The sequence below is a fragment of the Echinops telfairi genome, unplaced genomic scaffold (genome assembly GCF_000313985.2).
Source record: "Echinops telfairi isolate 266 unplaced genomic scaffold, ASM31398v2 ScPeMD7_7404;HRSCAF=8442, whole genome shotgun sequence".
Taxonomy (NCBI): Eukaryota; Metazoa; Chordata; class Mammalia; order Afrosoricida; family Tenrecidae; genus Echinops; species Echinops telfairi.
The window spans coordinates 1464218-1477372 of record NW_022111304.1 but is presented as its reverse complement, the minus strand read 5'-3'; the positions used below and the strand labels follow the sequence as shown (position 1 = coordinate 1477372).

Below are 13155 nucleotides of genomic sequence, written 5' to 3'. Positions count from 1 at the left end.
AGGGGCCGGGGAGGAGAGCCGCGGTGAAGGGGCTTTCTCTGTGGTCACAAGGACATTTTAAAGTCCGTCCTCATTGGGATGACGTTTTGGGCCCCGGGTTACCGCTCCTTCCTGTTTTACAAGCAGCTAGGGGCCGGTCGTCTGGGGCCATAGCCTGCGGCCCGCCCTGCGGGCCGGCCCTCCACCGGGCTTCCTTGCCACAGGTTTTATTGACTTCATTGTGGAGCCCACGTTCTCCGTGCTCACGGACGTGGCGGAGAAGAGCGTGCAGCCGCTGGCCGACGAGGACTCCAAGGCTAAGAACCAGCCCAGGTGAGGGCGGTCTGGGGTAGGGGGGGTGGGGGCGGGGCAGCGGAGGGCAGGTCTCCCCTTCGGGGCTTGGACGGCCCAGCTCACAGAGGGAGGGAATCACAGGAAGGGGGTGTGCTTAGAGACGTGGGCAGCTTCAAGCTTGCAAGCCAGTCCCTCCACCGCTTGTCACGCACCTGCGTTCGTTCCCCTTTGTTCATCCTCCATTTCCCTTCTATCCTTTCAGCTCTGTCTGTAGTGCCTTTTAACGAACCTGCTGTTTCTTTTCCTTCTATCAGGAGGGGCAGGGTGGGAAGGGAGGGGTGAGATTGAGGGCGGAGGATGGGATCTTGGGGTTTATAGTCCCGGACGAGGGAAAAGTTGCGTCTCCAGGGCCTGGGCGTCTGCTCTTCCACCCTCTCCCTCGCCTGCCCTGGAAGGGCTGTGAGGATGTTCCGGGGTGCGCTGTGCCTCACTTAGGAGTGACGGGAGGGTGGGGCCTGATTCCAGCTTCCAGTGGCGCCAGCCTTCTCTGGACGTGGACGTGGGAGACCCCAACCCTGATGTGGTCAGCTTCCGTGCCACTTGGACCAAGTACATTCAGGAGAACAAGCAGAAATGGAAGGAACGAGCAGCAAGTGGTGGGTACCGTCCGGGGGCTGCGGGAGACCTTGGGGGCAGCCGCGAGGAGGCCGTGGCAGGTGCATGGCCCACAAGCCCCTAGGACAACCCTTTGTTGGAGCCCTGGCATCAGACCAACTCCAGCTAACTCACCAACCATGACCTGCTGCGTGGCCTGGACCTTTCTCGGCTGGGGCTGGAGAGAAGATGCCCTGTTGCTCTCCAGCCAGTGCCACTCGCAGTGACCCCGAGGGCAGGATAGAGCTGTTTCCCGGGGTTTCTAAGGCTGTGGAGGATCCACTCGGTCGGAAGCAGACTGGCCATCTCTCTCTGCTGGAGCAGCTGGCTCCAACCGCTGATGCCTCGGTTGGCAGCCGAGGACCCAACCAGGGCCCCTGGGCGAGAAGACGGCGACACCGAGCCGAAGGCGCTGCTGCATCAGGAGTCCGCCCACCACCCCTGGCTGTGAAATCGCTTTCTTTGTCCAGAAGTTAAGGACTGGGAGTTTTAGCAGGCTGAAGGGAACCCTCTTTCCCCAAGTGGGGCTGAGAGGAGCTCAGTTGGAAGACACGGGGGGTGTGAGAATTGCTTCTTTCTGACCCATCCACTTCTCTGGTTCTGAGAAAAATACTTCTTGGTCTGACCTGCTTCCTTCATGCCTCTCTTTAGGCATCACCAACCAGATGTCCATCGACGGGCTGTCCCCGTGTAAGGAGGAGGAGGCCCCCTCCTCCCCTGCCGAGGAACAGCACAACCAGAATGGGAATCTGGACTAGCCCCAGGGGTGGCCCGGTGAGCATGTGGGGGTAGAGGGGGGAAGTCCTCAGAGCTTAGCGTCCAACGTGACCCCCTCCCTGAAGAGTCATGTCTGGGGGCCAGTGACTAAGGTCTCCCCGACCTTTTCCCAGTGAAGTTGTGGCGTTGAGCCCAGGCAGGAGCGGGAAGTAGGGAAGTCCTCCCACCTGAAGGGGGCACGCAGGAGGGGTTTCTCAGAGCCACAGGAGAGTTGGGGCCAGGGCAAGGTTCCAGCTGCCCGCTACAGCACATGGGGGTGGAGGTGGGGGTGCAGTAGGCACAAGGAACCTGCCCAGTCAGTGTGACTTGGATTTCCAGCCCCCTCACAGCCCCAGCTGGGCACCCTCCTGCAGGGCACTCTTCGCCCATATGCCTGCTGGACTGGGCGGGGTCCAGCAGGACTGAGAGAAGGCAGGGCAGGCCCGAGAGGGGCGTGAAGGTTGGAGCACTGCTGCTTTTCTGCCTTCCCCAGGTCCTCATTGAGTCTCAAGTCTTCGATGTCATCGGCACCATCCATCGGGACTGGCTCCCCGATCTGCTCTAAGGGAGCCCAGAGGTTGTGGACCAGACAGCCCACCGGGAGGCAAAATGCCAGAGACTGTGGGGTCGGGGGAAGGGCCCCTTCCCACCCGAAACCCACTGGGGCACACTTTAATCTCCCGGCAGCAAGACCGGGCAACGTCAGAGTCCCAGTGGTCACTGTGCCCACCCCCCTGCCTCTGGACACCTCCCGTGGTCACTTGTCTGGCTGGGAGTGGGGAGCTTCCTGGAGGTTTCCCAGGGCTTGGTGGGGAGGGTCAGAGATGCCAGCCCCCCGGCCCTCCCCCATCCTTCTTTTTGCCTCCAAGTTTCTAAGCAATACATTTTGGGGGTCCCCACAGCCCCCACCCCAGATCTAAGCTGGCAGGTCTGGGTCTTCCCCCCTGAGAGAGGCTGGCTTGGGATAGAAAGCTGGGGTTTCTCAGAGCCCTTAGAGGTGTGGGGAGGGAAGTGGACTCCTTCAGGGCATGGGACCTTTTTTGTGCCCGGGAATGGGGGCATCTTCTTTCCCCCAGACCTGAACTGCTTCAGTCCCACCCCCAGACCAACTCCTCATCTCCCCTTCCCTCATCCTGACATGGACACCAGGAAAGAGAGGAGCTAGTGGGACCAGGGGCTGAGGGGTGCCCTGGTCTGGGATCTCTGAGAGCTTGGGACTGGGTCACCTGCCCTAGTGGGGTCCTGAAGGCCCTTGCCTCCTCCCTCTCCCTACAAGGTGGGGGGTGGGGGTGGGGCGGGGCGAAGGAAGCTCCCATCCGACCAATGTCTGTAAAGTGTGTCCAGGTCTTCCCTGAAAAGCACCTTGGGATGCATCTTGCGAGCACAGGCAGGAGACTAGCTGGGTGGGAGTCAAGGATGCAGTGGGGAGGGTGGGGCATAAGCCACTGATCCTGTGTTGCTAACAGAGAGAGCACCTCATCTCCCTCAGCCTTTGAATCTGCCCAGCTGTAGACACCAAGGGCCCCTTCCCTGGGGCAAATGGAGAGTGGCCAGGTGGAAGGCTGATGTGGGAGGGGCTCAGGGCTGCGGCCCGCCAGACCCTCTGAATGGAGCCCAGCAAGGCCCAGTGCCCCTTCCTCTCCTCAGGCTCCTCCCGCCCCCACCTCGCCCCAGGAAAGGCCAACGTTCAGGTGACTGCCCCTCCTCGCTTGTAAATATCAACCATGCATTTGTACAGTGGGCCCTGTTTGCGTGAAGTTCATATCCATGGTCCCTGACACCTGTCCCTCCCACCCCACCCCTAGTGGGGCAGAGACGCATGCGACTCATCCCCTACCCTTGGTCTCCCTGGCCCCTGCTATAGCCAGAGATCAATAAAGAAGGGAGACCAGGCCTGACTGTGTGTGGTGCTCAAGGTGGGGGTGGGGGGGGGATGGGATATGTGTGTGTGTGTGACCCAGCAGCTTGTACACCTTCTCTCTTAAGCTTGAGGACGCCTGGTGAGGCATTGTCAAAGGCGCCCGGGGGAGGGGGTCTTGCCCAAGGCCACACAGGTGCTTGGCAGAAGGGCCTTCCCCTTCTGGGTTCGGCTGCTCTTCTTCTCAGTCCTGCCTTCTCCTTTCCATTCAACCCAGCCCTTCACCTTCTTTCCTCCACTCGCTGGAAATTGCCAGAGCAGCTGGCAGCAGAGGTCTGACGGTGGGGGGGGGGGGGGGGGGGGGGGGGGGGCGGGGGGGTTGGTGGAAGCCTCTTCACCTATTTATTACTGGGTTTTGCTTTTACTTGGGTCCTTTGGTGGCTACAGTAAGGGAATCAATGGCCCTTCCAGTGTTAGCCCAGGCCCCTTCTTTAGCATCCACGCTGATCATAGTCCATTTTCAGCAGTGGCGTGTGAGCTCTTGGGGCTGGCATAAGGATGTGGGTGTGGATGTTGTCTCCTCATAGCTGGAAGGGGGACACATCTCAAACCCTCAAAAACTCAATTGTCATTGAGTTGATGCCGACTCAGAGTGTGGCCCTACAGGACAGGGTGGAACTGCCCCTCTGGCGTTCTGAGACGACATCTTTACGGAAGCAGAAAGCCCTGTCTGTCTTTTCTGGAGCAGCTCCTAGTTTCAGACTGCTGACCTCGGGGCTGGCAGCCCCACAAGTAACCCATTCCACCACCAGGGCTCCTGTCCCAAGCTTCTCACTGCGGGCGAGTCGATGTTGACTCACTATTCTATAGGACGGTAAAACGGGCCCTGTGAGTTTTGGAGACTGTCACTTTCTATAGAAGTAGGAAGCCCCATCTGACACAGAACTGCTGGTGGTCTTGAACGGCTGATCTTGTGGTTAGCAGCCCAACATGTAACCACTGTACCAACAGGGTTCCTATATCCCAGGTTCAGAGTTCCAAAACGAAGGCAGCTGAAACTCGAGGTATACACACAACCTCCCTTCCCTTGCACCAAGGGGCAAGGTGCAGTTCCCTTGTTTGTCCAGCAGGTGGCCCGCACAACACAATCGCAGATGGAGAGGACACAAGCCTTCCTGCACCAAGCAGCCCTTCCCAGTGATCCTGGAAGTTAGTCCTGCCACCTCACTGACCCCCTTCTTTCTTTCCACATCCCTCCACCTGCAGGGTGAGGAGAAGAATACCTTCCTCCTCTAGGTCTTGCCACTTACCCTTATTTCCTGCTTCCCGGAGGCAGATGGGCAGGAACATGGGCATGGGGTGCCGTAGAGAAGGTGGTAAAATGGAAGGGAGGGATCCTCCAAATTGGGAAAGAAAGAAAGTGCCACGAACCTGACATTAAATTTATCACATTTAAAAACAGGAAAATTCTCCCCAAAGTGAAGAAATACATCCAGGGTCCATGCCTTCCCAAGCTGCAGTCTTGAGTCCAGGGTACCTCCTTCCCCCTCAGACCTGGTGCGGGGAGAGGGGACAGAAAGAGGAGGTGAGCGAGAGGCCAGAGGGTCTTGAAGGATCAACACGCTCTCCCCTCAGCTGGTCTGCTCAAACACCCCATGCACGAAGCATCTGACTTCTGTGAAGGCCGTTCTCATGTCTGATGGTAATCCCTGCTCCCTTGTCCAGTCTACAGAGGGGGAGCGAGGATGGTCAAGTCAAAGCAGAGGAAGCTATTTCGTCAATGCATCCAGCTCCAGAGAGGGTCCCTTTTCACCCACCTTGGCGAGGGGTCCAGAGTGCACTTTAGCTATATATGACCCCAGGTCTACTTCCATCACCCATTCCATGAGCCAGAAGTCATCCACAAAATTAACCTCAGTTCTCCCCGTTACAGCTTCATCCCACTTCCCACTGTTGGCCCATCAGAGGCACAGCCTCTAGAATAACTTTTCAGTAACCGATGCTGGTCCTTGGCTTCACCTTTCCCTCACTCCAACTACTGGGCCCCTCTCCATCCACACAGCCTGCTCTCCTAGTCCTGGCTGATTGCCCTGGGGTCTTACCGAGTTGGCTCCCTGGGAATCCAATGGTGGTATATGGGTGGAGAGCTCCTCTGTGCGGGGGCCCTCGCTGCCCCTCTCCTGAGTTTTAGGGATGGCTCCTGCAGACTCTGTGGAGGAAAAGCACGTCGCAGAGGGAGGGTGGCATTCATGGAGGCTCTGCTTCTGCTCCACACATCCTGTACCCGATGGTCACGGAGAGAGGCTCGAGACTAACCGGGTTCTTGCTGATCACAGCGACTACAGGCTTACTGTTTTGTTTGTTTGTTTTTAATATGCGATCAGAAAAGAAAACAAAACTCTGAATTGTATTTTCCATTTGGGTACCCAATCACTCCATGGCTCCTGACCTGAACGGATTGGCTAGTGATTGTCTTTATTTAGCCCACTTAGTTCTACCATTCATTTGCTGGCTAACAAAACACGAATCGATTACAGCGCAGGGGTAGTATGCAGTGTATAGCATATGCTCCCCACTTCCCTGAAGCCCAGAAAGTTCTGAACCCCACCTGGATGGGGGACTGCGGTCATGTCCTAATATGTCCTAAGACCACCCGCAGCCGCTTCCATCGAGTGCTTGTCTTCTTCATGTCAGATGCCGGGCTAAGTAAGAACCTTCTCATTTGATTTTCACAGCCCTGCGAAGTAGGCTCCCTCCTCGTCACTTTATAGACTGGGGTGGGCTACGTTAAACCAGGTCTCTGGGTCAGATTTTGGCCCAGGAGTGCTGGCTTTACATTACAGTGGGCTCTCCCAATCCGTTCACAGAAGGGAACTCCCAAGTGCAACCTGGGAAGGGCTTGTGTCCTTCGGTAAAGACAGGAAGTGATGGGACTATGGGGAATACATGTAATACCTATGTTCTCAGTAGAGTTGCTGGACACGGTGAGACCTCTCCCAGGCTCCAGCCCCTGCAATGGGCGAGACCCTCCTCCTCCCAGGCTGGGGAACAGGATGCCTGGGTTCCTCTCCAGCCTGAACATACTTTGTGCTGTTTCCGAAGAGCTCAGCCTGGGCTCTGCTTCTGTGTCGGTGATCCCGGGTGGGCAGGACTCCTGGGGCCCCGTTCTCGCCACAGCTCCCTCAGGTTCCTCTCCCTGCTGCTGTTGCCCTAGGTGATGTTCAACCATCATCTGGAGCTCTGGCGAGTGAGCAAAGGAGAGAGCACTGACCTTGACTATGGGAATCAGCCCCGTGCCCCACCTTCCCCTCGCACCCCCACCGAGCCAACAGCCCACGACAGGGTCATCACACCCTGCTGCCAGTGTAGGGTGGACTTTCCCACCTGCTGAGATTTGGACGAGGAGGGGGCACTAAAGCTAGACCAAAGACACTGGGCGAACATGCTCAGCTGCTGGAGGTTCATGTCCCCCCAGAGAGGCCTGGGGAAAACCAGCCCTTGGAAAACCCTCTGCAGCACAGTTCTCTGACACCCGCGGGGTGGCCACGAGTCAGGCTCTGAGGACAACTCCTAACTGGCAGAAGGTGCCCGCCTTGGTGGTGCGCTGGGCGAAGTGTCGGGTTGCCAACAGGAGGGTTGGCAGTTTGCACCCACCAGCCATTCTGTCTGCTTCCATCAAGGCTGACAGCCTCTGAAACACTGCGGAGCAAGCCTCGCCTGTTCTCGAGGGTCGCTACACGTTAGAATGGGCTCCTCAGCAGAGGTTTGGTTTTGTTCAGGTTGGCTTAGTCATCCCTGGCAAAGCTGGGCCATAAGAGCACTTCTTTGAAAGGGAATGGAGGAGTCTGGGAAGAGACTTGAAGAAAGGTTATCCTAAGCTGCTGAGATACAGGTCGCCCTTGAGGGTGGGAGAAAAGACCCCCGTGGAAGAGAGACCTGGGCATCTATCTCCCTGCGCAGGCGGAGTTCATATACCTGGTTTTGTTTAACCGCCAAGTGGTTCTGGTGGCAGAGTTAGGAGTCGAGGACCAGGTTCACGCTAACAAGGCAGATTTCATGACCTCCCAAGGACTTCTTCTAAAGGGGTCAGTGGCAGCCTCAGACATGGGAACAAGCGGGGAGAGAGGGTCTTCCAAACCTTTCATTGTGGGGGTGGTCCTCGTCACCTTCTTGCGCTGCCGTGGAGACATTGACAGAGTGGACTGTTGAGGAAGGCAGAGCAGAGGTGGGTGGCGGCCCCCCTCCCCGTGTTCCCCTGCCTCATGTGCATTGGGGCTGGAGACTGGGGCAGGGGTGGGCTTCAGAAAATTGGGGAAGAGAACCCTGGCCCCTGGCTTCCCCACCATTCATGGTGAGCAAAGAGAGGGGATGTGGGAATGTGTGGGGAGGCATGTGTCAATATGTATCCACTCAGGAAACTTTGGGGGTGCAGGAAGGGTGTGTGTGTCTCACCGTTTCTATGGATGGGAGGAGAGGCAGGGGAACAATCCCCTCTGAGTCTGTGGACTCTCCAGGCTGGGCAGAGTAGAGGGGTTGGCTCACCTTAAGAAGTGGGTTGGGGATCCGGTCTTCATCGATCTCTGAGGAGAACGGGAGATGAGGAAGGTGGTGAGGACAGGGAATGGGGGGGGAGGGGTAGTTCCCACCTAGCTGCCTGTCCAAGGGGAGGGGACTTTGCAATCACCTTTCCTGATCTAGTCCCTTCCATCCAGCTTCTAGGATTTGGGTCCTGATGGCGGCTGGAGAGCTCCTCTGGAGCCTCGCTCTGCTCCTGTCCTACCTCAGCCTGCTGCATCCGGCCCTGCCACCCCTCTGGGGCTGTGGGCAGTCTGTGCCTTCCTCCAGGTCTAGACCTGATCCCCCGCCCCCCCCATCGGAAGGCAAAGCCTGCTGCACCTCTGCTCTCTACCACCCTTAGAAATATCTTCAATGACCACTGGATTCCTGGAGGGTGGGGGTGGCGGCAGTGTCATGGGAGCCAGGTGGTCTCTCTCCTCTCCTAGCATGGTTTCTGTCTTTCCACAAGCAAGTGAAATCCTTCAGATGAGTCGGATCAGCTGCTTCTTCAACCCCTGGGATTGAGGTTGCTTCTAACATCTATCAGCCCTAGTCTGCCATTCGAGCTAGCACCCACATCCTTTCCCTGGGACCTAGCAGTCTATAGGAGCCCCCACTCCATTCAGCGACCCATCCCTTGGGTTACCTGGGGAGGACTGGTCACTGGTCAGCACGAGGGTGGCAGGGGTGGGGCGGCGCCTCCGAATCTGGAGGGAGGAGTGAAGGGAAAGAAGTCAAAAGCCAGTGGAGGCATCTCAGCCACCTTCTTGGAGCTCACACCCTCCTCCCAGCACTTTGCAATCCAGGCACCCTCCCTGCACCCCCACCCAAATGACCATGTTGTACTGGGCCCAGTCTCCCAGGGTGGGCATCCTTGGGTGCATCCTCCTACCCAGGGGAGGGTTCCTCCTGAGGACCCACCAGGCCCCCCCTCTCCTGTTCTGCCTTCCTTCTGGCAGGGGCCTGGCCTCAGCCCCCCATCTCAGCAGTGGTTTCTGTGCAGATGCATCGATCTCTGGCCTGCTGTCCATCCGTCCAGCCCGGATCAATGGTCAGAAATAACCTGAGAGGGCAGAGGTCTCTCTTCCCTACCCAGCCTGCTCGCCAGATGGACATTAATCTTTAGTGGACCAGCAGCACCTGCACATTGTACTCCTCAATCCCCATGCGCAGGGCACAACACGGAATAGCCCTTCGGGCCCGCGACCCTCCCCCACCTCGTGGCATCCTTGAATCCTTAATGATTTGTCTGGAAATAGCGGCGGGGGTCGGGTGGGGGGAATCCTTGTCTGGGTAAACGTAATAGGAGGAGTCCTGGACAAGACGTCTGCAGTCAGCGAGTAGAGTTTCGCTGAAAAAAATCTTATCCTGGACTTCCAGGCACCTGCTAAGGAATTTGCATGTAAGAGCAGACTGACAAGACCGTTCTTTTGTCTTGCTGCCAATAAAGTTTGTTGTTGTTGAAGATAGTTTTATTCCTTCTCTCTGGAGGCTAGAGGTTTGGAAGTAAGGACATCAAAGCGGCTGGAGTCCCTGCAGCTCCCTCCAGGGCAGTCCTGGCAGGGAAGGCTAACTGGCTAAAATGATCCGTGCCTGAGAGGCGTAGGGGGAGGACACTGAGTAATCAAATCTCTATCCTTCAGTCTCCATTATTCAGTCACCATGTGGGGTGGGAGGTAGAGAGACACCTGTCCTTGGCCGGCAGTGCCTAAAAATTGAGCGCCGGCTGCAGCGTGGGAGGAGGGGGAGGACAATGTTCTTCTGAGAGGGGGTTCTTCCTTAGGTATGAAATAGGATGCCTAGGTTGGGGTGTGTGTGTGGGGGTCAGTCATCTCTCTCCCAGGAGAATCCCACAGCACATATGCTTTTGGTGACATTTCAAGGTCCCTGTTGGTAACAGCCTCCCTCCCCTCCCCATGCAAATGTGGGCATGTTTGTGTTTCTGTATACACAGGGATTGCCTAAATATTGGCTGTGATTTCATCTCTAATTATTCCTGATGTTAATGTGCTGGATGCTGGCATGTGGGCACCTGTGTTTCAAATATGTGGGGGTAGGGGGCATCCTTTTATGAGGAGAGCCTCCCCCCTACTGCTTTCCTACCTGCAAGGTCAAAGAGAGGCCGGGAGAGAGCGAACTGGGATGTGTGGGTTGGTTGAGATAAGGTCTTTTGGGGGAGCCCGTGGAAGAGACTGCACAGGTGTGACAGAAGGGGCATTTGAGAAGGCAGTCGGGCTGTGATTGTGGGCAGGTCCCCTTCCTTAAGCCATTCCCTTGCCTCAGACAAGATTTTTAAGTGCTCAAAAGTCCTTGTTCTATAGCCATCGGATTGATTCTGAATCCCAGTGACCCAGTGACAAAGTAAAACTGTCCCATGGCAGCCCAACCTTTAACCCACCACACCACCAGGGGTCCTTTGTCCTCCAGCAGAAGAGAACCCAGCCAGACTTCCTGAAGCATTGCCAGTGTGTGAGCCACTAGGATGCTGCAGATGATCTCTTCTCTTTCCCCACACAGATTCTGAGTCCCGGCTTTTCAAGGACACCTGGTACCTCTGCCTCTGATTTATTTCCAAACCAGGATCTGATCCTTGTGGGCACTACTCCACCCCCTGCCACTCTGCTGCATAGCTCCGAGAGCTTCCAAACCCTCTCACCCTCCCGTCTCGGCCCAAGCCCCTGCCAAGCCTGGAGCTTTCTGCCTATACACGTGGTAATCCAGCAGAAGGGGCTGAGGTGGAGTCTCCGCCTAGGAGTCACTGACTTCTGGAGAGCAGAGCACAGCAGGCTTGTGTCCCCGCTAGATTTTTCCTCCTGGCTCCTTTGCCACTGCTTCAAGCTCTTGCCCCCAACCCCTTCTGTTCTCAGATCCCGGAACCAGCAGCTGGCCAGCCCCTCCCCCTTCTCACACACTTACACCTGCCTCCCTAAACCCCAAACAAATGCAGGTGTCAGCCACAAGACCGCGCTGTGCCAGTAGGAGGCAGTTCCGCTCAGAATGCACCCCAACTCCCAGAGCGCCATTTTTTGGGTGACCTTTTTTCCTGGGACTGAGGTTATTGGCTAGTTGGAATTCTTGGGAGGTGCAAATGGCTAAGTGTTCTACTACTAACCCAGAGGGTGGTAGTTTGAACCCACCGAGAAGTACCTGGGAAGAAGGGTTTGGAAACCTGCTTCCAAAAGTCACCACCGTGAGCACTCTCTGGAGCACAGTTGTATTTTACACACGTAAGGTCACCAGGGGCTGGTATTGGTTCAAGGACTCCAAAGCTCATGGCCGTGAGTCGATGAATACTCAAAGCAACCCTACAGGACAGGGTAGAACTGCCCCTGTGAGGTTCCAAGACTGTAATAGGAGTAGAAAGCCCCATCTGTCTCCTACAGATGGCTAGTGGATTTGAACTGCTGACCATGCGGTTAGTAGCCCAACACATACCCATTATGCCACATAATGAGAAGTTATTTGAGCTCATCCCCTGCCTCCAGGCGGAATGGTCTTCCTAAGGGAACGCCCATGCCTTTGGCTCTCTATTCTCACTCAGGAGGTGTGTGAGGTCTCAACACAACTGTCCTCATCACACCTTTAGAAACCTGGAGATTCGGCTCACAAAGGCCAGGGAGAGGATGGAGACACAGGTATCTACCCCCCCCACCCCAGCCCCCGGGAACTCAAAATCATAGAAAGAATGTATGTTCGTATCCCTTCCTTCACACAGAGACCTTATTCCACTGAACAGCTGGGATAAGCAAGGAAAGAAGACATTTCTTCCAGTCATCCCTGAGGTCTCAAAGTTGTTGTTTCAGGTGGGGAGGTCCAGCCTGAGGCCTCCCAGACAGCTGGCTGAGGGAGACAGAGACCTGACCTTGCTCAGTGCATAGTCTTTAGGAACAGGGAGCTCTATGCAAATGGATAGAGAATACCCCAAAGATGGAACAATGGGCAACTATTTGGCCAACAGGCAGTAGGAAGGACTACGGGTAGTCACCTGCTCCACACACATGCTCACGCTACCGAGCCACACACTTGCCCACACACTCTCATACACAGCCCTTTTCTGCCAGGCTGCTCAGAGCTAAAAATAGGCCAGGCCAGGAGGCTGGGCCAGAGCCCTGGACTCCCACCCTTTGAGGGAGTCCAGCACAGTGCTGCTCACTTGAATCTTGCTTTGAATGGACTCTCGGTCTCCGGAAAAGCCCTCCTGCTGGCCTTTCAGCAACACTTCTCCATCCCGCCCCTACCTCCTCTCCCAAAGGCAGGAGTTGTGAATAAAGAGCCCCGAATGTCCATACTCCATGATCCTTTCCCCAAAGCCCCAGCCCTTGCCGGCTTCCTCAGCCCCTTCTTGTTCACTCTCTGAAGCCCTCCATCCCTCCTCCACCCTCAAGGTGCGCTCCAGTTAGGGTGGGGACTGGGAGGGCTATTTCTCCTCTTTCAAATCCTAAAGCACCACGCTCCATCCATCACCTGCCCACCTCTCTTAACCCTTCTGCACCGTAGCTATTACCCCGGCGCGCCCCCACCCGAGCTCAGAAACTCTGGAGGGGGCTGACTGGGTGGAGGACGCAAGATGATTGAAGGGGAAGGGGTCGCGTCTTCAGGCTCGCCCTCTCCCCCAGGGTTGGGGACGCAGAGGACGACTCTCTCTGGGGACAGGCGTCTAGTGGAGGCGCTCATCCTTCTGTCGGTTTCGAAGAAGCCCAGATGGGGAGATGTTGCTCCAACGGTGGGGGAAGGGACAGAGGACCCCCAAACTGAGCCTCTTCTCCCTCCAAGGAGCGCCCTGCTTAGGGAGGGCTGGACAGGGATCTCAGGTCCCTCAGTCCAGGCATCCCTCGCCCGAGCTAGGCGAATCCGTTCCGGCTCCACCCAGCTCCTCACCTGCTCGGCCGCCTCCGGGTCAAGGTGCGGCTCCAGGAGCGGGACCGTGAACTGGATCTTCCGGGGGCTGTTGTCTTGCTCCATGGCTGGGGCGGCGGCCTCGGGGCCTGCGCTGCGGCGGCAGGAAAGTCGGCAGGACTCGGGGCTGGGGCAGGCGCGCTCCCTCTCCGCTGCGCTCC

At 56.9% G+C, this 13155-nt stretch overlaps 2 protein-coding genes across 4 annotated transcripts in view; one reads left to right on the top strand and one right to left on the bottom strand.

The window, feature by feature from the left end:
* PDE1B (phosphodiesterase 1B) overlaps positions 1-3577 on the top strand; it is a 29315-nt gene extending 25738 nt beyond the window's left edge. For all 3 annotated transcript variants that reach the window (XM_045296359.1, XM_004716900.3, XM_004716901.3), the window contains 4 exons: positions 204-312; positions 799-929; positions 1579-1701; positions 2177-3577. In XM_045296359.1, the coding sequence (XP_045152294.1) occupies positions 204-312; positions 799-929; positions 1579-1685 (347 nt within the window). In that variant the 3' untranslated portion in view covers positions 1686-1701; positions 2177-3577. The remainder of the gene's footprint in view (positions 1-203; positions 313-798; positions 930-1578; positions 1702-2176) is intronic.
* A 1392-nt stretch (positions 3578-4969) lies between these two features.
* On the bottom strand, positions 4970-13149 carry PPP1R1A (protein phosphatase 1 regulatory inhibitor subunit 1A). The gene is made up of 7 exons (XM_004716902.2): positions 12977-13149; positions 8745-8805; positions 8084-8121; positions 7680-7743; positions 6626-6781; positions 5644-5750; positions 4970-5095 (listed from the first exon to the last, which is right to left on the bottom strand). The coding sequence occupies exons 1-7, from the start codon at positions 13058-13060 to the stop codon at positions 5090-5092; spliced, it is 516 nt and encodes a 171-aa protein (XP_004716959.1). The 5' UTR covers positions 13061-13149; the 3' UTR covers positions 4970-5089.
* Between the last annotated feature and the right edge of the window lie 6 nt (positions 13150-13155).